This window comes from Panthera onca, chromosome D1, assembly GCF_046562875.1.
Source record: "Panthera onca isolate mPanOnc1 chromosome D1, mPanOnc1 haplotype 2, whole genome shotgun sequence".
In the NCBI taxonomy this organism is placed as follows: domain Eukaryota; kingdom Metazoa; phylum Chordata; class Mammalia; order Carnivora; family Felidae; genus Panthera; species Panthera onca.
Genome location: NC_138348.1, coordinates 57573213 through 57599705, shown reverse-complemented (window position 1 = coordinate 57599705; position 26493 = coordinate 57573213). Strand labels below are relative to the sequence as shown.

The window sequence follows — 26493 nt, the reverse complement described above, 5'->3', positions numbered from 1 at the left end:
ATGTTATAATTGTTTCTGATTAGATATGGCTGTGCTGGTGCTGGAAGTAATCACCAAACTTGATCATCTTCCAATTGGTAGAGTTCAGATCAGTGGACTAGCTCAGCTTTCTACAACCCATCACATCAATGGATTTTTTACCATTGTTTCACCAACATCTAAGAAACTTGGAGAACTCCAGGTAAAAATATTTTAATTCTTTGCTGCGTAGAATAAAATTTTTTCAGTACAAGTAGTTGAGTCTGTTTGTAGAATGGATAGGTACATGACTCCCATTTATCATGGTAATTCCCACTTCATGCCTTTGTTCGTGTTTTTACCCAGTCTTTTTTTTTTTTTTTTTTAATATAATTTATTGTCAAATTGGCTTACATATAACACCCAGGGCTCATCCCAACAAGTGCCCTCCTTAATGCCCATCACCCATTTTCTCATCTTCCCCACCGCCCCCATCCACCCTTAGTTTGTTCTCTGTATTTAAGAGTCTCTTGTGGTTTGCCTCCCTCCCTCTCTGTTTGTAACTATTTTTTTCCCCTTCCCACCCTCCATGGACTTCTGTTAAGTTTGTCAAGATCTACATATGAGTGAAAACATGATACCTGTCCTTCTCTGACTGACTTATTTCACTCAGCATAATACCTTCCAGTTCCATCCACGTTGCTGCAAATGGCACCGTCTTTATAATGTATCTTATCCAAATCCTCTTAGTGCTTTACTACCCATCTGAAGTGCCAAGAGTCCTTCACAGCTCCTACTGCATTCATTCTTCTCTGTACTCTTTATTAAATTTATGACATTAATTATATAATCATTGTTTGGTTACAATCCTACACAATCTCTAAAATTATGTACTAGTCATTTCCCTTTAATTCCCTTTCTTTTTAGTTTCTAGATTCCCTGGGAGGCAGGACATTGTTTTCTATTTTCTGTGTTTTTCCCACAGCTCCTAACATAATGCCAAGCAATAATTGCTTGTTTGACTCATGTAAGTGGCATCTTTGATGTGTTCATTCGTGCCTACAACCTTTTTATACAGTATTATGTGCCACTAAGGATACAGAGATAAGAGATGATTCTTTCATATAGTTTTCCGAAGTCACATAGGAGGAAATAGAAGAATAGTAAGTAGAATGCTGTGTGATAGATGTTATGCTACATAGGTGTACAGGATGGTGGAAAGAACATGAAAGGGTCCTTTTCTGAGCGAGACTTTTTGGGAGTGCTTCCTAGAAAGTTCTGAGTATTCAAATCACTTAGAAATTTCATGAGTTTTACCTTTTCAAATGTATTCTAAAATACAGAAGTTTAAACAGGTAGAGAAAAGATATACAACATTATCAAATGTGAGAACTTCTTCTAAAACTATGAGCACAGGAGTGCCTAGCTGGCTCAGTCGGGAGAGCAGGAGACTCTCGATCTCTGGGTCCTGAGTTGGAGCCCCACATTGGGTGTAGAGATTGCTAAAAAAAAAAGCCAAAAAAGCAAAAAACAACAACAAGCGCATAAATGTGTTAGTGGAACAGAATAGAGTCCAGAAATAATTCTGGGGCGCCTGGGTGGCTCAGTCTAAGTGTCTGACTTTGGCTCAGGTCATGATCTCATGGTTCATGAGTTCAAGCCCCATATCAGGCTCTGTGCTGACAGTTGGGAGCCTGGAGCCTGCTTCAAATTCTGTTGTCTCCCTCTCTCTCTGCCCCTCCATCAGTTGTGCTCTGTCTCTCAAAAATAAACAAACATTTTATAGCAGCACTCTCAACAATAGCCAAATTATGGAAAGAGCCTAAATGTCCATCAACTGATGAATGGATAAAGAAATTGTGGTTTATATACACAATGGAATACTACGTGGCAATGAGAAAAAATGAAACATGGCCTTTTGTAGCAACGTGGATGGAACTGGAGAGTGTGATGCTAAGTGAAATAAGCCATACAGAGAAAGACAGATACCATATGGTTTCACTCTTATGTGGATCCTGAGAAACGTAACAGAAACCCATGGGGGAGGGGAAGGAAAAAAAAAAAGAGGTTAGAGTGGGAGAGAGCCAAAGCATAAGAGACTGTTAAAAACTGAAAACAAACTGAGGGTTGATGGGGGGTGGGAGGGAGGGGAGGGTGGGTGATGGGTATTGAGGAGGGCACCTTTTGGGATGAGCACTGGGTATTGTATGGAAACCAATTTGACAGTAAATTTCATATATTAAAAAATAAATTAAAAAAAAAATAAACATTTAAAAAAAAAAGAATTCCAACTGAATGAAAGAATGTAACATTTTCTTTCTCATATTTTTATATATAATAAATTAAAAAATAGTGGCACCTTATGTTAGTAACGTCATAGTGAAGTGAGTATGGTTACTTTTCTGATAATGGTACAGATTTACCTTAGATCTGCAAGACAATTTGGCATTGTGTTTCAAGAGCCCTAAAATTGCCATATATCATTTACCTAAGTAATTCTACCCTTAGGAACTTATCTTAAGGAAATACCATAAAAAGAGAGGGAAGCTATATGCTTACGTCTAGTCATGGAAATACACTTTAAAAAAAATTTTTTTTTAATGTTAATTTATTTTTGAGAGAGAAGAGACAGAGCCTGAGCAGGGGAGGGGCAGAGAGAAAGGGAAACACAGAATCTAAAGCAGGCTCCAGGTTCTGAGCGGTCAGCACAGAGCCCGATGCAGAGCTCACACTCATGAACCACGAGATCATGACCTGAGCCGAAGTTGGATGCTTAACTGACTGAGCCACCTACGCACCCCAGAAATACACTTTTAATGTCGAAAAAATGAAAACAATGTATTCAAAAATATTAAAACTATAGTCTATTAGTAGAATATTTTGTTTCTGTAAAAGACAAAATTACATAATTGTATAGCCTCATGGAAAAATGGATTTTGGATTGATAACAAACAAGAATTAAAATTAAATACACATACATACATGTATTATCAATGACTGGGAAAAAATAAGGAAAATTAAAAACAGTTGGAGTAGGGACACCTGGGTGTCTCAGTCGGTTAAACATCCAGCTTCGGCTCAGGTCATAATCTCATGTTTCGTGGGTTCAGGCCCCGCATTTGACAGCTCGGAGCCTAGAGCCTGCTTCAGATTCTGTCTCCCTCTTTCTCTGCCACCACCCTGCTCATGCTCTGTCTCTCTCTCTCAAAAATAAAAATAAAAATAAAAATAAAAAATTTGAAGTGTAGGATTCTAGGTGGGTTTTTTTCCTATTTTTAAAATTGAGATATAATTTGGGGTGCCTGGTGGCTTAGTTGGTTAAGTGTCCAACTCTTGATTTCACCTTAGTCACAATGTGAAGATTCGGTTTGTGGGATCGAGCCCCAGGTCGGGCTCTGTCCTCACAGCATGGAGCCTGCTTGGGATTCTCTCTCCTCCTCTCTCTCTCTCTGCCCCTGGCGTTCTCATTTTTAAAAAATAAAATAAAATTGAGATATAATTCCCATGTCATAAGATTCACCCTTTTAGAGTAAACAATTCAGTGTTTTTTAATATGTCCACAAGATTTTATAACCATCACCACTATCTAATTACAAAAAGGAGCACTGTGCCCATTAGCAGTCATACCCCTTTTCACCCTTTACCAGTCCCTGGCAACCACTAATTTAACTTCTGTTTTTAATGTATTTGCCTATTCAGGACCGTTCATATAAATGAAATAATATATTATGTAGCCTTTTGTAACTGACTTCTTTCATGTAGCATGATGTTTTCAAAGTTCATCTTTGTTGTGGCATGTATCGGTACTTCATTCCTTATGATGCCTGGATAATATTCCATTGTATGGATAGGCCACATGTTTATCCATTCTTCAGTTGATGAACATTTGGTTTATTTCCACTTCTTGACCACTGTGAATAATGGCAGCCGCCATAAACATTCACTTATAAGGTTTTTTGTGAACATGTTTTCATTTCTTTTGGGTATATACCTAGGAGTAGAATTTCAGTCATAGGGTAGGCATGTTTAACTTTGAAGAACTGCCAGACTGTTTTCTAAGGTGCCTGCATCATTTTTTGCCTATATTTAAATATCAGTTGCTGCAATAATACTTGTGTGAGTGTTTATTTAAATGTCATTGTAATTTTTGGAAAATTGTATACAGCTTTACAGACAGAAGTCAGATTTTAAAAGATTATGGAATAAGGAAATAAGTAGCAATTAGAGATTTCTGTTTCCCAAGTAAATGTCAATGAAAAGAGGGAGAGGTAGTGTGATCTAGTGGAAATAGCACTAGAGTTGGACATGAGAAATTGGTTAAAAAGCAATTCTGGTGTTCACTTGTCCTCTCTGAGCTTCCGTATCCTATTTTATAAATTGAATATACTAAAACATTTCCCTCACAGCATTGTTGCAGGGATTGAGATTTAAAAAATTTGGAAACACTTAACATGGTGTTTAGGCATGTGATGGGGACATGGCAAATTTATTTGAATTTGAGAGGACACTAACTGTGGGTAGCAGAATTCAGAAGTTTGATCATTACTGTTTTAGAACAGGGGTTGACACACTTTGCCTGGTGTTCCATATCTGGCCTTCTAACTGAACGTGGTTTTTGCATTTTTAAAATGGTTATTTGAAAACTAACATCCAATAAATAAAGCCTAAAATATTTATTCTCTGCCCCTTTACGGAATACACTTGCTGGCCCCTTTTTAGAGCATGATTTGTTTGTAGACCAAAGAGAAGCAAGTGAAGAAAGAAATTGAAAATAAGAGGATAACTGAGCCAGTATCATGAAGGTCATGAAGAGAATTAAATGGGAATGAGTTTTTATCAGGAACTCAGCTAATAGGGTTACGTTGGGAATAGAGGAATTATAACCAGTAGGAAAAGAGGAAGAACATTTTGAAATAGACAAAATTGAAGAAGTTCATTCTGATAGTTTTCTCATCAGCATTTGTTGTATGCCTATCTACCATATGTTAGGCACTATATATTTTGTTAACTTTTTTTTGTTTTTCTTAGAGATATGCAAAACAATATCTTATATGTATAAAATATAAAAACAACATATAGTGAAATGCCCATTGTCTCCTCACCCAGGCTAAGAATTTTTTTTTTTACGTTTATTTATTTTGAGAGAGCAAGAAAGAGCGCAAGCAGGGGAGGGGTAGAGAGAGGGAGAGAGAATCCCAAGCAGGCTCCTCACTGTCAGCACAGAGCCTAATGTGGGGCTTGACCTGAGCTGAAATCAAGAGTCCAAAGCTTAACTGACTGAGCTACCCAGGTGCCCCCAGACTAAGAAATATTAATAGAGTAAGTAAAAGGAGCCAGTTTTAGAGATTCATCCGTATTGTTTTGTATATCAGTAGTTCCCTTTTGCAGAGGTATGTTCTATTGCATTGATAATTTCACAGTTGTGGTTTTGTTTTGTTTTGTTTTTTATCTATTTACCAGTTGGTGGACATTTGGGGTTTCTTTTTTTGTTTGTTTTTTGTTTTGTTTTGTTTTTATTTTTATTTTTTTTTTACTACTTTTTGCTTGTTATGAATAAAGCAACTCTTTGTGTGGACACGTGTTTTTATTTTCTTCAGAAAATACCCAAAAATGGAATTGCTGAGTCATGGTTAACTTTTTAAGAAACTACCAGACCATTTCCAAAGTGGTTGCATAACTTTACATTCCCATCAGTAGTATATAAACATTCTCCGTATAAACATCTACTTGGTATGTAGTTGCTCCACGTCCTTGCCATTACTTGGTTTGGATAGTCTTTTTAATTTTTGTCATTCTAGTGTTCTACTGAGTAGGTACTGATATCTCACTATGGTTTTAGTTTGTATTTCCTGATGATTAATATATTGAGTATTTTTTCATAGGCTTTTGGGCCATTATCTTCTTCAGGGATTCACAGGCTATATAACCCCCAAGGCAAGTCTGACTCACTCACCACCTATATTTGTAGGTAATTTTATTAGAACACAGCCATACTCACTTATTTGCGTGTGGTCTGTTGCACCTTCCACGCTGTAACAGCAATGTAGAGTAGTCCCCCTGCCCACATCTGCAGTTTCTTTTTTGGTGATTTTAATGTAGTTGGGAAGCCGATGATCCTCCTTCTGACTTATCCTCAGAAATCAGTATCAGCCTATCGCCATGTCACAATGCTTAGGTCGTTCACCACACTTAATGTCATCACGTGTGCATTTTATCATCTTATCACTAGAATAAAGGTGAATACAGTACAATGAGATATTTTGAACAAGACCACATTCACATAATTTATTTTATTTTATTATTAGCTATTGTAAATCTCTTACTGTACCTAATTTTTAAGTTAAACTTTGTCATAGTTATGTAAGTATATAAGAAAAAAACATATGTATCGGTTCAGTACTATCTGCAGTTTGAGGCATCCACTGGGGATCTTGGAACATATCCCCTGTGGATAAGGAGGGACTACTGTAATTATGACAGAAACTGTATGGCATGCAAAGCCTAAAATATTAATTCTCTGGCTCCTTCACAGGAAAGAAAAAGTAATCAGTATATCTTATGGTTCAGCTTTAAAGAGGGATTCCATATGTAGTCAATTCAGGACTGTTTTGGGGACCAGCAAAGCAGTGATATGACAAGAACTCCCATCACTCACTGCATACTCATTTTTTAAAAAGTTTTTTAATATTTGTTTATTTTTGAGAGAGAGAGAGAGACAGACAGACAGACAGAACGTGATCAGGGGAGGGGCAGAGAGAGAGAGAGACACAGAATCCAAAGCAGGCTCCAGGCTCTGAGCTGTTAGCATAGAGCCTGATGCAGGGCTTGAATTCACAAACCATGAGATCATGACCTGAGTCGAAGTCCAATGCTCAATCAACTGAGCCACCCAGGTGCCCCTGATACTCAGTTTTTTAACGTTTATTTATTTTTGAGACAGAGAGAGACAGAGCATGAACAGGGGAGGGGCAGAGAGAGAGGGAGACACAGGATCAGAAGCAGGCTCCAGGCTCTGAGCCGTCAGCCCAGAGCCCCACGCGGGGCTCGAACTCACCCACCTCGAGATCGTGACCTGAGCTGAAGTCAGACGCTTAACCCACTGAGCCACCCAGGCGCCCCTCTGATACTCAGTTTTAAAAGTCATTTTTAAATTAATATTTTACCTTCACATAAAGAGTCAAATAACTCTGTTACAAAAATGAGTCCCTCACATAGACCCATACTTTTCCCAGAGGCAACTACTTTCAACTCCTGCCCCTGATTCTTATGGTATTTACCTCTATAGTTCCAAATAATATGCTTATATTTATGTCACATCTTCATCTCCTCCCCCACCCTCTCAGTTTTCAGGCACTGTCTTCTGACTTCCTAATACAGAAGATGCAAATTTAGCTCAATCCCACATCCTTCTACCTCTCCATCTCCCAACCTGCCCACTCAGTTATACTATAAACATTGATTGTTGATCTAACCAAAATTACTGAGCAACTTTCATGCCACAACAACAAAGTACAGTAGTCTCCCCTATCCGCAATTTCTCTTTCAGTGGTTTTAGTATAGTTGGGAAGCATGTGATCCTCCTTCTGACTTATCCTCAGAAGATCAGTAGTAGCCGATCTCCATGTCACAATGCTTATGTTGTTCATCAAACTTAATGTCATCGTGTACGCATTTTATCATCTTATCACTAGAATAAAGTTAAGTACAGTACAATAAGATATTTTGAGCAAGACCACATTCACATAATTTATTATATAAGCAGGTAACATAATATATACATACGTATGATTCTTTTACATTGTAATTGAAGAACAAGTAAATTATAAATTCTTTCATTTTGAAATCAGTTCCTTTGATCTGACTAAAAATTTTATACCTTTACTTCTCTACCAAGTTATCAATATCAGACGTTTTACATTTGGTGGACACTACAGCATTGATTTTTTTAAACCATTTAAGAATAAAATTTAGTTTTTCTTCAGTTTAACAACAAAATAACTGTTTACAAACATGAGTGTTTCCAATCAAGGGCAGAATCTTAGCACAATAATTTTTGAAGTTAGGATATTATTACTAAGACATTCTTTTTTAAAATTTATTTTTATTTTAAGGATAGAGAGAGCACGAGTGGGGGAGAGGGATGGGGGGGGGTGCAGAGTATCCCAAGCAGGCTCCACGCTCAGTGAGGAACTCGATGCTGGGCTCAATCCCACGATCCTGAGATCGTGACCTGAGTCGAAATCAAGAGCCAGATGCTTAACTGACTGAGCCACCCAAGCACCTTTGATACCTTAAAGACTTTGATACCTTAAAGTTCTTATCTTAATACATAATTTCATGTCATAGGAGTATCACTTATTTTATTTGCATTTTAAAAACAAACCTTATTTAAAATCAGTACTTTTCTGTTTATTCCATTTTTGTCCTGCATCTTTTTTACATACTAATTATAGTTCTACTATAGGTTGTTTCATAATGCTGTCTTTTGACAGTCACATTTTACCCCCTAACAGTCACTTTTTGTGGGGTTTTTTTTGCCTTATTTTATCATTAGGAATATTCTCTTCCACACAGAAATATGCCTTCTCACATTTCTTTTGAAAATCATGGGTCTCTAATTCTCTCTGGGACAGGAGAAATATTTCACTTTCCTCTTGATTCTGCTGTAAGAAAGACCATAGTCTACAGAACCCAGAGATGGTACAGGAATAGTATAAACTCTATACACCTAAATTGGACAATTTACATGAATTCTTCGAAAACCACAAACTACCAAAAATCACTCAAAATGAAATACCTGGGGCACCTGTGTGGCTCAGTTGGTTGAGCTCTGAGTCTTGATTTCAGCTCAGGTCATGATCCCAGGGTTGTGGGAGTGAGTCCCACATTGGGCTCTGTGCTGAGCATGAGGCCTGTTAAAGATTCTCTCTCTCCCTTTGCCCCCCCCCCCCCATGTGTGTGTGTGCATGCTCTCTCTCTCTCTCTCAAATAAAAAAAGAAATACATAACCTGAATAGACCTGTAACTATTAAATTGCTTTTGCATTTTAAACCCTTTTACAAAAAAACCCCTCCAGGCCAAGTTAATTTTACTGGCAAATTCTTCCAAACATTTAAAAAAAATGGAAGGGGCACCTGGGTGGCGCCATCAGTTAAGCATCCAACTCTTGATCTCGGCTCACGTCATGATATATCACAGTTCATGAGTTCAAGTCTTGCATTGGGCTCTGTGCTGCTGGCCTGGAACTTGCTTGGGATTCTGTCTGTCCAAATAAAGAAAGGAAGGGGGGGTGGGGGTGGGAGGAAGTGCACCAATTTTGCACAAGCTTTTCCAGAAAATAGGAGAAAATACTTTTCAGTTTATTTTATGAGTCTTGCACCACCTTGATAGCAAAACTAGAGAAGGACAGTTTAAGATCTAGACCTAAAAATAAACCTAAAAATCCTCAAGAAAATATTAGCAAGTTGGGTCCAGCACTATATAAAAAGGATAATAAGACCATGTCCAGGCAGGGTCTATCCCAGGAATGCAAGACTGTCTCAGTTTTTGAAAATCAACCAGTGTGACAAGCCACGTTAATAATAGAATACTACTAAGTCTGTAAAAAAGGCATGAACTATTGATACACGACATAGAGGAACCTGAGAGGCATTACTCTGAGTGAAAGAAGCCTGTCTCAAAAGGTTACATACCATATGTTTTCCATTTATATGACATTCTCAAAAAGCCAGAACCATAATAGTCGAGAATAGATCAGCTGTTGCTAGGGATTAGGGGTGAAGAGAGCATGTGACTACAGAGGGATAGCTTCAGGGAGCTTTTTGAGATGATGGAAGTGTTCTCTATCTCAATTGTGGTGGTGGTTACATGCATCTATTCATAGGTTAAAATTTATAGGAGTGTATTTACACACAAAAATGTCCATTTTATTGTAAGAAAGTAAAATTTTTAAAAGCCCCCACAGACCAAATGTGATGATGAACAACAGTTATCAGTCTGCCTCATTGAAATATGGCTGGGGACTTTTCAAATTGGAGCATGTACCCTGACTAAAGCCACTAGTCTACTTCATCTAATTTTTGCCACATTGGAATGGAGACCCAGCATTGTTGGATTTTCTGATTTTCCAAGAGAAGCCAGAATTACTAAATTTTACACAAAATCTGGTATTGTAAAGCATTGTTACATAATTAAAAAAAAAAATTTTAAGTGCTGTGTTGACCAGCATAGGTCTGAAAAATAGGCATACTAATAGGCTGTCACTGATGCTGATGTTGTAGTAGATCATCGTGGGCAACTTAGTGTTAAAGACAGCCTTGAGTCATTGAGAGAAGACTGATGAATGTCCCTAGGGTTGCTCTGTTATGGGTGTGAGACTTTTATGGTAGACTTATGGTATTTGTGGGTGGCATGGGCTTCTGAAGAGATGTGATATATTTAGGTGACAGAATGATGGTCTGGGGATGGTACCAGAACGGAATAAGTCAACTTCCCTCATCCTGGCTAGTAAAAGCAGTAGTTTCCATTGGAGAAGACTTCAGAGAAATTGGGGCGTTTTAAGAAAGGGAATGTTCAGTTGAAGTGGTAAGGAAGTTTGTATGAAATAGAAATCCTACAGGGCTCTGTGAGGGGATTGGCAGAGGAGTGAACACAAGGATGAACCGTGATTGAGGAGGAGTATGACTGAGGTGGACAGGAATGCTAATCTAGGAGGTGAATGTAGGAGTGTATTGGGTACATTATATGGAAGCAGAGGAGTTAAGAGTGGCAATCTCTTGGATTTGTAGGAATTGCTGAAACATTTTATACCTCTAAAGCTTGACTCATGCTCTTCCCTCTACCTGGAATGTTGTGCCTCAACCTCCCTCAGCCTTATCTGTATCATTCCTATACAAAATTCTAAATCCAGGGGCAGCTGGGTGGCTCAGTCGGTTAAGCGGCCGACTTCGGCTCAGGTCATGATCTCGCGGTCCGTGAGTTCAAGCCCCGCGTTGGGCTCTGTGCTGACAGCTCAGAGCCTGCAACCTGTTTCAGATCCTGTGTCTCCCTCTCTCTGGCCCTCCCCCGTTCATGCTCTGTCTCTCTCTGTCTCAAAAATAAATAAATGTTAAAAAAAATTTTTTTTAATAAATAAATAAAATTCTAAATCCAGATGTTTACGTTTCACTTCTGGAAACCATCCCTGGCACTCCTTCCTCACCTCTTCCCCAAGCTCAGACCTCTCTTTCTCATACCATCCAGTATACATCCCTATCTCAGAGCTCACCATCTTATATTAAAATTACTTTTTTTTAAGTTCCCGTATAAAATACCATGGTCCTCTGTGGGTCAGGTTCCATATTTTATTCATCTCTTTGCCTTAGACAGGTAGCACACAGCCTGGCATTGAGCTAGTACCAACAAATATTTCTTGAACAGAGAAGTTAGGTTAGCACATGTTTTAATTATAAGATTGGCATAGCAGGTACCTGGACTTTCTTCTTTCTTTAAGAGCCACTGGTAGTATAGGCCTATGAGCTGTTTTGTGATTGGCTCAGATCTGCTTAGAGAAAAAGCAAAACTCAGTGCCAGATAGCAAGTCATGGTTAAGGCCAGGGACATCGCCTTTATTCTCAGTGTCTTCTTTGTTTCTAAAATACAGTGGCAGCCTTTTGGGAAATGATGAATGGTAAGGGAACGCTTTCTGACATTTACATTTGGGCAGCCAGGATTTTATGTGATGCTATTACAGTGATCACTGCACAGAGTATTTATCCTACTGCATTCCTGTCATTTGTCTTTGTAGAAAATCTTGATGGTGAACAGATTTAAAAGACTTTATGTTACCTGGTTCATGAAAAGAAGTCTCCTCATCAGGAGCCAGGTGTATTTTATTGAGTCTGTGCCTTTGCAGTTTCTCTGCACAAATTATTCCATTGACCTTTCCAGAGACATCTTAAAATAATCTAACTGCAACCTTCCCTTATTGTGTTAGGCCATTTATCATTATTTAACTCTGGCTGCTCGAACAATTCCTTCTGCTTTCTCTGTCATTGGAACTGAACTTTCAACATCATTCTTTTATTTTGTGGTATATTCTTCCATTTCTTTCCTAAAGTTTTGCTTTAGGCTGTATTTTTTAGACTCTGTTCCTCCATTAGGCTTTTCAGGGGCTGGAGAGCCATTTAGTAGAGAACCTGAACTCACAGGAATGAGATGATAAAAGAAACTTCAAGTGATTACTTTTCATGTTAGTGTTTTCCCCTCTTCCCCCTGCCTAATCTCCAGCATAGAATTAAGGTCTTATTTTTCTCAAATAACCAACAATAGGGATGTGGAAGGTGTTACTATTCTTTTATTCATCAGACGTAATAATTAGACATTGTTAGGCATAATAGACTTGCACACTAAGTGTGTCTTATGCTATTCAGTCCAGACAAAAATGAAAAGAACAAGTCCATGCTTTCAAGGAATTCAGAATCTAATCAGGATAATGAATGAACTAAAAGTTACAAAATACCTCCTGTAAGCCTCTGCTTTTTTTTTTTTTTTCCTTCAAATAGAACAGTATACTTTCCTGACAGAGTTATATCATTCATTACATGAGCTTCTCGGGGTGACAAACTTAGCACACCTTACGGCCTGTAGTAAGTTCAATGAATGGGGCTTATATTGATGGATAGATAAAGAATAAGTGGAAACATGAAGGAAATGGCCATGACATCTCTATCTAGACACAAGTTTTCACAGAGAAAGTAATACTGCAAGAAATTGCATATACAAAGACATAAGGGAATGAAACATAAGGTACATTTGGAGAACCCTAAATAATTGCTATATCTGGGAGAGAGGGATGGACGAGGGGAGGAAAGTGAGAGGTAAGGCTTCTGAGGTAGGCAGGAATTTGAACTTGATCCTATAAGGAGTGGGGGCCATATTAATCAGGGAGTCTTAAAATTAGTCAATACCAAAGAGAATTTATGATATATTACATGTCTCTTTCAGGTCTCACTTGCTCTGGAGCCTCTGTCAGAAACTTATGACAGCTACAATCCTCTTCCTACCACTGACATGACAGAAAATGTGGTTTTATCTGAGCAGGAATTCAGAGAATATACTGAACCCAACAATACTCAGTTTCTGGTTCCACCAAGGCCTCGTAGGATACCTACCACCAAAATGGACGGAAAAGAGTTAACAGCTAACAGTAGTAGATCAACCACTCCGAGGTAATTACCACAGTCTGTCAGCTAACTCCCACTGTACTGATCATTTCTTTTATTTGTGTTTGGATTAAAGACTGAATGTAGTCATTCATTCAGCAAATAAATATGAAGTACCTACTGTGTGCCTAGGCCAGTACCAATTACTAGGCATAGAAATTAATGAGACAATTCTTATCTTTGAGGATTGCTCACAATCTATTAGGGAGACCAACGTACAGATAAATAAGTAAGATTAAGTCATACACAGATGCCATGATAGATGTCCATGAGGGAAAGGAGGGAAAGGGTGGTATTTCGTGAAACAGAATGGAGTAAGAGAAATAGATTTTTTTATTTTCTAATTTAAGAGAGATAGTGAGCATGAGTGGAGTAGAGGGGCAGAGGTGGGGAGAGAGACAGAATCCCAAGCAGACTCCATGCTTCATTGCAGAGCCCAATGTGGGGCTTGATCCCACGAACCTGGGATCATGACCTGAGCCAAAATCAAGAGTCAGATGCTCAACCAGCTGAGCCACCCAGGCGCCCCAAAATAGATTTGTCTTTTAAATAATTACGAGGCATTTGTTTTGTGTCTGGCTCTGTGCTGAGCTCTTTATTTCATTGTCTCACTTGAGCCACAACCATACAACTGTAGGTGAAGCATCTATTATTTATTTCATTTCGGAGATCAAAAATGAATTTACAAAGTCTAAACTACACTGCTATAAACCACTCATGCACCTTCTGTCTCCGACAAAGTGAAATGTTACCGTAATGGGTAATATATTGCTAAAATTCTCCTTTATTTTAAAACAGGGGAAAGGACCACTTGTACTTTGCAGAGAACTCTGATACCATAAAGGATTCTTCCTTTGGACTACAACACCATCTTAATTCAGGACAGAGTTTAGAGTGTATGACTCTGAAAGGCAGAGCCCCACGGAAGCAGATGTCCCTTCTTAACAGTTCTGAATTCCAGCCTCAAATTACGACAGTGGCCAAGAGTCACAGTGACTCATGCATTGTTTCTTCAAACAACCCCCCTACCAAGGACCTTCTTTCAGGTATGTATGTATTTATGAACAAAGACTAAGCTATATTTATTAGAATTACTCTGCCTGTTAGTCAGTCTTCAAAGAGAACCAAGACTTCTGCTTGAACTAAATAGCCAAATAAAAGTGAGTAATCTCACTGACATTCAGAATCTCTCATCATTTAAAGGCAGCTCCATTAAACCAGTAAGTTACTTCTAAATAATTATTGGTGCTTACAACTGTAGATTTAGGGAAGGAGCCATTTAAAATGAACCTGGATATGGGGGGAAAGCATTTATCATATCATATTATTCCTTATTTTTCCACAAATAATTTAAAGCAAATATGCTTTTTGTCTCATCAGCAGTATTTAATTGTACCACTGTGGAGAGGCTAGTACTAAATCTGTCTCACATTCTGAAAATTGTTGGTCTCAGTGGAAATATTCAGTGCACAACAACTGCTAATCTTAAGCCTAGGAATTGAATATGACTTGCAGCCAAACAGAAGTAGAAGGAAGTCAGTTTACCTATATAAGGGCTTAAATTGAAATTTAAAAGTCCAAATAGGATTATTTGGGAGTGGTATTATAAAAGCAACTGAGGTCCTTACATTACAATCTAAGGCTTCAACCATATATCTCTGTAACATTAGTAGCATGACAGGAATTTGTTTCCATGCTCACAAGTAAATTTCCAAAGTAGAATATCTGCAGCATTAGTAGAAAAGTCTTTAAAATAACTATTTGGGTACATAATTTACATTAGTCAGGGTATTTTTTTCATGAAGAAAGATATTTCATTCATATTTTTTCAACTGAAATGTCTGTGATCCCCTATTTTAAAAAATATACTCTGATTATGATCTATTAATGTTAATCTTCAGTGCAATCCTAGGCTACATTAACAAGAATGAATTATCCCAATATACTATACTATACTATCTGCACCTGTCAGCTCACACCTGGAATATTTTGTATAGTCACCAGACTTGGAGAAAGATATTTTTTGCTCATTAAGCAGTTACTTACTTAGTACCTATCATATGTCTGGCATTCTTCTACATGTCAGAATACAGCAATTTAAATTAAAACAAAAACAAAATTCTGCATCATGGACCTTGTATTCTAGATGGAAAGACCAATGATAAACCAGGTAAATAGGTAAGTATGTAGTGTTAGATGATGATAATGGCAATGGGAAAAAAACAAAGGAAGGCAGATGAGAGAAGGGGATTTTAGTTTTACATAGGTTGGCAAAGGAAGGCCTCATTAAAAAAGTAACATGAGTAAAGATCTAAAGAAGATGAGTTCCTTCTAAAGAGAGTAACCAGGTTGAGGAAGGGACCACCAAGAGCTATTTAGCCTCACAAAAACAGCTATCATTTATTGAGCATTCATTATGTGCTAGATACTATGCCAAGTACCTTATCCACATAATCTTACAAAAACCAAGTGAGGTAGGGATTGTTATCCCCATTTAAAAACGAAAACACAGGCTCAGAATTAGGGAGCTCCTGTCCTGTCAAAGGGGTAGCTGCTCCTCAGCTCTAGTTCATTATTGCCTTTAGACTCTAAGGCAAGGTCCTCTGCTTTATCCTACTGTAGGTTCATTGTTTACCTAGGCCTGCCTTTTTTTTTTTTTCATTTTTCCTTAAATCAGGACTTTTCTGGGGTGCCTGGGTGGCTCAGTTGGTTAAGCGTCTGACATTGGCTCAGGTCATGATCTCACAGTTCATGGATTCGAGCCCAGCATCGGTCTCTGTGCTGACAGCTCAGAACCTGGAACCGGCTTCTGCTTCTGTTTCCCTCTCTCTGTGCCCCTCCCCACTCATGCTCTGTCTCACTCTCTCAAAAGGAAATAAACATTAAAAAAATGAAGGAAAAAAAAAGACCTTTCTGCTCTACTGTCCAAGCCAAGCAAAATATGACAGGTACAGCACATGGACTGCCAATGTGTAGTCTCTTCCATGAGATTTAATGAGGATCAGTTGTCTTAAAGATGAAACAAGACAGATTGTGACTCAGCCTGAGTTAATAGTATGACCTGTACAGGGGCGCCTGGGTGGCTCAGTCGGTTGGGCGTCTGACTTTGGCTCAGGTCATGATCTCACGGTTCAAGAGCTCAAGCCTCATGTTGGGCTCTGTACTGATAACTCAGAGCCAGGAGCCTGCTTTGGATCTGTGTCTCCTTCTCTCTCTGCCCCTCTCCCTCTCACACTCTGTCTGTCTGTCTCTCTCTCTTAAAAATAAACATCACACACACAAAAAATAGTATGACCTACACACAATAGGAAAGGACAGTTTCAAGAGGTAGTGAATTCTCTGTCACTGGAAATGGTCAAGCATGAGCTAGTTCACCTTCTGATGGGACTTTTTCAGATTGTATTGAATTTTCAAGTGGACAGATAGGATGTTTTAAGGCCCCTTCCAACCACAAGATTCTGGAGAACTAAGGTTAAGTGGCCCACTCTAGTCTAAAGTAGGTCTAGAGCTGGGATTCTGAGAGGGATGTAACAAATACTGTAAATATAAATGTCTTCCTGGTCTTTATTATACTGACATGACACCAGAAAAGAGGTATAGAGCTGAATTGGTGAACTGGCTAGTATTTATGAAACATGAACTGCACATCCTTCTTATGAGAGTTGCGTTTAGAATAGATAGCAAGGAGTCAGAACAAAAACCAGAAGCTGTACATCTCCCTGAGTTTAGCAGGGGCTGTGCACATGGCATGTGGAAAATAAACAAGGGAAACATTTGTCCTGAACTCACTTGAATGCCTTTTTTTATTTAGGAAATGATTACTGAGTTGAGGTGCAGAAGGATGCCATGACAGCTCTTATAATGTAGGTACAAGCTTCCCCTTGAGAAGGGGAGATCAGATGTTTTTTAGTTGCCATGTCTTTGACTTTAGAAAAGCTTTTCCAAGAATGGCTGTTTCAACAACGAAACCACACGGAGGCCAATAAATGGACCATCTGTGCTCAGACTTGTCCTACTTGTTTTCCTCAAGGTTTATTTCCTTTTTAAAACCTGCTTTTGGAAAATATCTTAAGTACCTATTCCCATTTTTTTTTTTTTTTTTTTTTTTTTTTTTTTTTTTTTTTATTTTTGGGACAGAGAGAGACAGAGCATGAAAGGGGGAGGGGCAGAGAGAGAGGGAGACACAGAATCGGAAACAGGCTCCAGGCTCTGAGCCATCAGCCCAGAGCCCGACGCGGGGCTCGAACTCACGGACCGCGAGATCGTGACCTGGCTGAAGTCGGAGGCTTAACCGACTGCGCCACCCAGGCGCCCCCCTATTCCCATTTAGATATAAATTACTGATTAAGTCACTTTTAAATTATTCCATTCTCTGAGGAATTTTTATTTAACAGGGATAAAAACTTTTTTTTTTTAGTTTATTTATTCTGAGAGTACATGTCTGCGCGCACAAGCGAGAGAGGGGCAGACAGAGAGAGAGGAAGAAAGAGAATCCCAAGCAGACTCCAAGTATCTTTTGAGTGATTGTTTTAGATCAATCATTGTTTTGAGTATTGGGGGTACAATGATAAATAACGTATAGTCTTTGACCTTAAGGAATTCAGTCTAATAAAGGAAACAGACTCCAAAGCAGATGTAGTACAATTACGTATGATATAAACAACAGTGGAAGTATTTATTAAAACGTTTTATCAAATGCCTGATATATACTAGGCACTGTATTGACACTGAGAATATAAAAATCAGCAAGAGCCAATCCCTGGTCTCAAAGTTGATTGGGTGAGATAGACAATTATAATACTGTATGATAAATTCTTTGATGGAATTAAATACCCAGAGCTTTGAGAACATGAAGTATTGTATTTATGGAATTGAAAATAGTTGGGTATGGTTAGATCATAAAGTACCAAGGCTATTATTTCTCCAGAAACATTTTGGGTATCAGTAGAAAAACTATTTTTCTACATGGCCCTGAAATTGAAGTTTACTATCAACACTGCTTGTTATTATCCACTTTATTCATAGTACATTTGAGTGTGCCCACCTCATTGAAGAACTTTAAACTGTACTGAGTAAAGCCAAGTACCAACTAGAAACTAAAAGAATTTTCTGTCACATAGCAATCTTTAGCCAAATTTCCAATGCCAGCAAGTCCATGTTTTCCTCACCCTTTCCCATTGAATAAACAAGACAATCATTTTTTTTGGCTGAGTCTTAAAGAAATTTAAAAAAAAAAACAATACTGAACAATTATTGTGCTACCATTATTTACATTAAAAATGTTAATGTATATTAAGTGAAAAGCAATTTCAAAACAGTATATGTATGTTTACAAAAGAGGAAATATATAAATACGTGTGTGTGTATACATAATTTTAAAAACTATAAGAAATATATCACAATATTAACGATAAGTATTCCTGGGTAGTGACATTAATGGGCATATTAGAGGCTGCCTACATTTCTTGACCTTTGGCTCCCTCCACCTTAAAGTCAGCAAGGATACGTTAAGTCTTTCTCCTGCTTCAAATCTCGGACATCATAACCTGCAAAAAGGCAGGGAAAACTCTGCTTTTAAAAGGTTTGGGCAGGGGCTCCTGGGTGACTCAGTCAGTTGAGCATCTGACTTTGGCCCAGGTCATGATCTCTCGGCTTGTAGGTTTGAGACCCACGTTGGACTCTGTGCTGACAGCTCAGAACCTGGAGCCTGCTTCAGATTCTGTGTCTCCCTCTCCCTCTGCCTCTCCCCTGCTTGTGCTCTGTCTCTTTCTCTCTCTCTCAAAAATAAATAAACAAGACAAAAAAAAAAAAAAGGTTTGGGCAACCAAGAAGATCTCTCTATCTTAAGGTTGACTGATTTGGAACATAATTACAAAATCTCTTCACAGCACTTAGATGAATGTTTGAATCAGAGAGAAGATATGTGTACACCAGAGTTGGGAATCCTGGGGGGAATTATCTTAGAATTCTGAATGGTCGATCTTTATTTTCTTTTAGTTTAGTTGTGTTTTCATTGAACATATGATATTTCGGGTTTTGTTTTGTTTTTTTACTTTTTAAGCTATATTTTGAATTCTTTATACTAACAAATGTTAGATGTTTATGGATCTTTTTTTCCCCCCCTTGGCCTGACTACCATATCTTCTTTCTTTTTGGAAGCTTTAAAACTCTAGACTAAGAGAGATGGGCACTTGGTGTCTAGTCTCAGTTAACCTCCAAAGCAACTCTGGAACCTCAAGAACATAATACTTTCCACTGTTCCTTGGAATAATGCCACTGGTCCTAAGCTTTAAAAAGATGTCTAAGGACTAAAGTAGGGTCATATCTAGTATAGTAATTAAAATCATAGGATGTAGGCACGCCTGTCCGGCTCAGTTGGTGGAGTGTGCAACTCTTGATCCCAGGGTTCTGAGTCTGAGCGCCATGTTGGGTGTGGAGATTATTTAAAAACATAAAATCTTAAAAAAAATAATAATAAAAAATAAAAATCATAGGATGTGAAGTCATACTAGTTATACTGTGTGTATAACTTGGGCAAGTTACTTATCTTCTGTGCCTCAATTTTTTTCATCTGTAAAATGAAGAAAATAATAGTACCTATCTCAGAGAATTCTTAGGAGGATTAAATGAGTTAATATATAATATATGTAGAGTAGTGCCCAGCACATGGTTAAGAGTTAGTAAATTATCATTGCTATTATTGTTGTTGTTGCCTAAGTTTAGTAAATTTACTTAGGTAGGTTTTTCTTTTTTTTTTTTTAATGTTTATTTTATTTTTGAGAGAGATGGTGTGAGTGGGGGAGGGGTAGAGGATCTGAACCAGAATCTGTGCTGACAGCAGACAGCCCAATGTGGGTCTCAGACTCACAAACCACACAATCATGACCTGAGCTGAAGTCAGGTACTTAACCAACTGAGCCACCAGGTGCCCCACTTAGGTAAATTTTTCTTATCAGAAACTCTGAAGCCTTCATCTTGACTTTTCTATTAACCTGTTGTATGATCTTAGACAAGTCCTGGGAATTTTTTGGCATTCTTTTCTTCATTCGTAAAGTATAAATTTGGAATAGATTATCACTATGGCTTATAAATTTTAGCTGGTGTAGTTAGTGTTTTTTGGATAATAGTGACATTATTATAAATAATAGAATTCAGTAAGATATCTAGATACAAAAATAATATGTAAACATTATTAACTTTATTATGTACAAATACCAGTTGGAAGAGTCCATGCATTCATATAATGACCTACCACCATATAATGACCCTAGACACACTGACCTCCCTCCAGAATAGACTTCATTTACTGCTGTAATGCCAGCATCTGAAACAGTCCCCATAATAGCTCAGTAAACATTTCTTGTAAAGGGAGTATCCTCAAGAAATTCTCAAGCTGGTGGGGAAGGCAGACAATTCTCAAGCTAGTGGGGTAAGTCATTACAATATACTAGGTTAAGTCTGGTCATAGAAGGAGAGATGCCGAATATTGCAAGTATTACTATTGGATTTTAGATTTTCCATGTTCTGCTTTTGCCCTCTTCAGCTCTATTAGAACAAGGCAATAAACTGCGTAATGCCATGGTGATTTCTGCAATGAAATCGAGCCCAGATACTAGCATGTTGTTGGATGAAGTTCATCCTCCCATGAAGGAAGATTTCCTCAGAGCCTCAACACAGTAAGTTACAGGGTAAACATGATTCTTAACAGTTCATTTCTTAATTGCTGCTAATGTGTGTTTTTGTTAAGTTATAGACTAAATAATCTTAGAAATGCTCAGCAAATAATTCTTAATGTAGTGGAAGGAAGGAAGGAAGGAAGCCTAAATAAGGAGTTAAGACACTCAACATCTAGACCTAGCGCTGGCATTTGCTAATTTATGTAAATGGCTAAATTCTTTTCTCCCTATAAACTGGCATGCTTATATGTATAATGGGGATACTTTCTCCTTCTCTGACAGAAATCAAATTACATTCTAAGGTAGAAAAGGGTTTTGTAAGTTGTGAAGTTTTATATATATTTAAGGTAGTTAAGTCTAAAGTGTGTTCAATTTTATATATTGAACCATCTCCATGTACTATCTCTTAGCTCAGTTAATTCTGATTTAGATTTCTCCTCTATGTTAGCCACTCAGAAAGTACTTTTCCATACCATAGAATCAAAGCCTTGTCTAAGAACCAATTTAAAGACCACATAGAAGATCACCTCCTCCCTCCAACTAAGAATACATTTTGGAAACATGACACAAAAGCTGACACCAGAGCCATACAGCTGCTCTTGGGCAGGTAAGGGCTTTTAACTATCTTTCTTCCTTTTAAATTCTTCCTTCAATTCATTGTGTATATTGTTAACAGATTTATCTTCTGAAAGCAACACTTCCTTAGTCAATTGACTTCCAAGTCAATCTCTTGATTATTTGCATACTAAATAACAATCATTACTTATTACCTACTAAGTAAAAATCCAGTCTTTAGCCTTTTATTCTTAGCTTCACTTACAGAATGGTCTTCCACCTTTCTATTGTTATCTCCCAGTTCTCTCCCCAATACCACTGTTAGGGTATAATTTTCAAAACTCAGATTTTATTTTTTTATTTATATATATATTTTTTAATGTTTATTTTTGGTAAAGAATAAGAGAGAGCACAAGCGGGGAATGGCAGAGAGAGAGAGGAAGACACAGAATCCAAAACAGGTTCCAGACTCCAAGCTGTCAGCACAGTGCCTGACACGGGGCTCAAACCCATAAACCGCAAGATCATGACCTGAGTTGAAGTTGGACACTCAGCCAACTGAGCCACCTAGGCACCCCTCAGAACTCAGATTTTAAACAGATACAGCTTAATTCAGGGTCTTATTGTGTCTCTTATTACCTATGTGGCCGACGTAATTAGGCATGAAAAAAAATAAAAGGGATACAAATTGGAAAGGAAGAAGTAAAACTATCTCTATTCACAGATGACACGATCTGATCTGTACAAAATCCTAAAGAATCCACTAAAAAAATAAAACCAGGAAGATTGCAGAATATAAGATCAATATACAAAATCAGTCATACTTCTGTATCCTTGTAATGAACAATCCAAAAATGAAATTAATAAACAATTCCATTTATAATAACATTGATAAGAATAAAATACTTAGGAATAAATTTAACAAGAGAAGTGCAAAACATAAACTCTGAAAACTGCAAAACATTATCAAAAAAAGTTTTAAAAAATTTAAATAAGTGGAAAAAATTCCCATGTTCATGATTCAGTGCAGTCTTTCTCAGAATTTCAGTTGACTTCTTTGTAGAAATTGACAACCTGATTCTAAACTTCCTATGAAATTGCAGGGGACCCAGAATAGCGAAAACAGTCTTGAAAAAGAAAAAAGTGGGAGGATTCACACTACTTCTCATTTTAAAACTTAGTGCAAAGAAGTAGTAATCAAATCAGTTTGGTACTGACATTAGGGCAGATATATAAATCAAGGGAATAAAAATGAGTTTAGAAATAAACCTGTGTTTATGGTCAGCTAATACTCAACAGGATGTTCAGTCAGTGGGAAATAGTCTTTTCAACAAATGCTACTGGGACAACTGGCTAGCCACATGCCAAAAAATGAACTGGACCTTTATCTCAAGCCATATTTTTTAAAAAATCTCAAAATAGATGAAATAGCTAAATGGAAGAGCTAAAACTATAAAGGTCTTAACAAAAATTGAGGTAAATCTTTATGACCTTGGATTCAGAAAAGGTTTCTTCAATATGACATCAAAATCAAGCAACAAAAAAATAGATAAATCAGACTTAATGAAAATTAAAAGTGTGCTTCAAAGAACATTATTAAGAAAGTGAAAAGACCACAAAATGGAGAAAATATTTTCAAATCTGATAAAGGACTTATATCTAGAATGTATAAAGAACTAATACAACTTAATAATTAAAGGGCAAATCATTCAGTTAAAAATATGCCCCCCCACCTCCCCAGGGTGCCTGGGTGGCTCAGTAAGTTAAGCATCCAACTTCAGCTCAGGTCATGATCTCACAGTCCATGGCTTCGAGCCCTGAGTCAGGCTCTGTTCTGACACCTCAGAGCCTGGAGCCTGCTTCAGTTTCTGTGTCTCCCTCTCTCTCTGCCCCTCCTTGACTCACAGTCTGTCTCTTTCTCTCTCTCTTTTTGTCTGTCTGTCTCTCTCAAAAATAAACAAACATTAAAAAACACTTTTTTTAAATATAAGCAAAGGATCTTAATAGAAATTTCTCCAAAGAAGATAGTGAAATGGCTAATATACACAAGAAAAGATGCCAACACCATTAGTTGTCAGAGAAATGCATATCAAAATCACAGTGAGATACCATTCATATGCTCTGGGATGGCTAGAATCAAAAAGTCAGATAGTCAGTGTTGGTGAGGATGTGGAGAATTGGGAACCTCATACACTGCTTACAGCAGTGTAAAATGGTATAGCTACTTTGGAAAATAATCACTTCCTCAAACTGTTAACGGGTAGAGTTACCATTGACCCAGCAATTCAGCTCCTAGGTATACACCCAAGGGAAATGAAAACATAAGTCCATGCAAAAACATGTACATGAATTTGCATAGCAGCATTATTCATAATAGTTAAAAATGTTCATGAGATGATACATAGGGAAGAAAAAAGTGGGGTATTCATAAATTGTAATATTATTTGGCCAGAAAATGGAATAAGGTACCGATAACATACTGTAGCTTAGATGAACCTTGAAAACATGCTGAATGAAAGAAGGTTGTCACAAAAGAGAACATATTTTATGAGTCCATTTATATGAAACATACAAAAGAGACAAATCTGGAGAAACAAAAAGTAGATTCAGGGGCTTTTTAGGGCTGGGTATGATGGGGGGTAAGTCATAATAGCTAATGGATACATAGTTTCTCTTTGAGGTGATGAAAATATTTTTAAAGTGTGGTGATGGTTCATATCTGTAAATATACTAAAAACTACTGAACTTCTCACTTTAAATGAATGAATTGTATGTTATGTGAATTATGTCTAAATGAAACTTTTTTTTAAAAGAATCTAGCATAAGGTCTGAAAAATGACACATCAAGATATACAATCATGAATTTTCAAAATACTGGGTAAAAGGAGGCGATCTTAAAAACTTCTAGAAAGAAAAAAAGAAAGGTCATATAAACAGTATCAGAATTGGAATGACATCAGCTACTCCGGAGAACTGACCAAGATGGTGACATAGGAGGCTTCTGAACTCCTGTTCTCCCATGGACACATTGAATGTAAAGCTACACACAGAGCAGTTCCCTCTGAAAAAGATCCAGAGACTGAGCAATTCCTACATATTGTATGAATGAGAAAATACCATTGAAATGGGTAGGAAAGGCAGGTGACTGTTTTGTGTAAATATACAGAATTCAATACAAGAAGTCAAGGAAAATGAAGAAACAATATGTAAAGCAAATATGAGTAAATCTGAAGGGATAAATAACAGCAATACAATAATAGCAGAGAACTTTAATACCACATGTTCCACAATGGATAGATCATTCAGACAGAAAACCAATAAGGAAATACTGGACTTAAATGACACAGACCAGATGGAGCTAATACGCATATATAGAACATTCCATCTAACAGCTGCAAAATACATACTTTTTTCAAGCACACATGGAACATTATCTGTGATCATATATGGGGCCACAGAACAGTTCTTAATATATTTAAAGAGATGAAAATATCAGGCATTTTTTTCTGACCACAATAGTATGAAACTAAAAATCTCAAGAAGAAAACTAGAAAATTTACAAATATGTGGAATTTAAATGACAGGCTCCTGAACAACTAGTGAGTCAAAGAAATCAAAAGGGAAATCAAAGTAACTTGAGACAGAGGAAATTGGAAACACAAGCAGATCTAAGAGGAAAGTTTATTGTATAAACATGTACATTAAAAAACAAAGTAGGGTGGCTGGGTGGCTCATTTGGTTGAGTCTCTCACTCTTGATTTCAGATTGGGTCATGATCTCATGCTTCTTGAGATGAAGCCCTGAGTCTCACGTTCATGAGATCAATCCCAAGCTTGCTTGGGATTTTCTCCCACTCTCTCTGCCTCTTCCCTATTAATGCATTCATGCACTCTCTCTGTCTCTCTTTCAAAATAAATAAACTTTAAAAAATAAAAAATGAGAAAGGTCTCAAATAAAATAACTAAATTTATACCTCAAAAAACTAGAGAAAAAACAATCTAAGCCCAAAGTTAGCAGAGGGAAGCAAACAAAGATCAGAGTAGAATATGAAATAGACTACAAAGGCAATATAAAAGATCAATGAAACTAAGAGCTGGGGGGTTTTTGAATACATGAACTGGTAGCAGACTGATGCCTTATGATTCCTTATGACTGATGCCACATCATAAGAGACTACTACAATCATAAGAGACTACCATGAAAAACGATATGCCAACAAATTGGAAGAGCTACAAGAAATGGGTAAATTCCAGGTTATGGGTATTAATTAAGGAGGGCACTTGTGCCTGGGTAGCTCATTCAGTTAATAAAATGTCTGACTTCAGTTCAGGTCATGGTCTTGTGGTTTGTGGGTTCAAGCCCCACGTCAGAGTCTGTGCTGACAATTCAGGAGTCTGGAGCCTGCTTTGGATCCTATTTCTCCCTCTCTCTCTGCCCCTCCCCTGCTCTCATGCTCTGTCTCTCTCAAAAATAAATAAACATTAAACAATATTTTTTAAAAAATAAAGGTACTTGTTATGATGAGAACTGGGTGTTATATGTGATGAATCACTACATTCTTTTTTTTTTAATGTTTTTATTCATTTTTGAGAGACAAAGCATGAGGGGGCGCGGAGGGGGATGCAGAGAGAGAGAGAGGGAGACACAAAATCTGAAGCAAGCTCCAGGCTCTGAGCTATCAGCACAGAGCCTGACGCAGGGCTCGAACCACAAGATCATGACCTGAGCTGAAATCAGATCCTTAACCGACTGAGCCACCTAGGACCCCATGAATGACTAAATTCTACTCCTGAAACCAATATTACACTATATGTTAACTAACTGGAATTTAAATAAAAATTTGAAAAAAAAATGGATAAATTTCTGGAAATATGCAACCTACCAAATCTGAATCATAAAGAAACAGAAAACTTGAACAGACTGATTACAGTAAGGAGATTAACAAAATCTAACCTTAGAGTAAACCAAAACCTCCCAAGAAAAAAAATGTCCGGAACCAGATGGCCCCACTAATGAATTCTACCAAATATTTAAAGAGCTAGTACCAATCCTTCTCAAACTCTACCAAAACACAGAAGAGGAGGGAGCACATCCAAACTCAT

General features: G+C 37.5%; 1 protein-coding gene across 10 annotated transcripts in view; it reads left to right on the top strand.

Moving 5' to 3' along the window:
• C2CD3 (C2 domain containing 3 centriole elongation regulator) overlaps window positions 1–26493 on the top strand; it is a 145823-nt gene that overhangs the window by 9152 nt on the left and 110178 nt on the right. For 7 of the 10 annotated variants that reach the window (XM_078433102.2, XM_078433096.2, XM_078433097.2 and 4 more), the window contains exons 3-7: window positions 24–181; window positions 12943–13166; window positions 13959–14206; window positions 20704–20836; window positions 21285–21443. In XM_078433102.2, coding sequence (XP_078289228.1) covers window positions 24–181; window positions 12943–13166; window positions 13959–14206; window positions 20704–20836; window positions 21285–21443 — 922 coding nt within the window. The remainder of the gene's footprint in view (window positions 1–23; window positions 182–12942; window positions 13167–13958; window positions 14207–20703; window positions 20837–21284; window positions 21444–26493) is intronic. The other 3 variants (XM_078433098.2, XM_078433099.2, XM_078433101.2) reach the window with 2 other exon arrangements.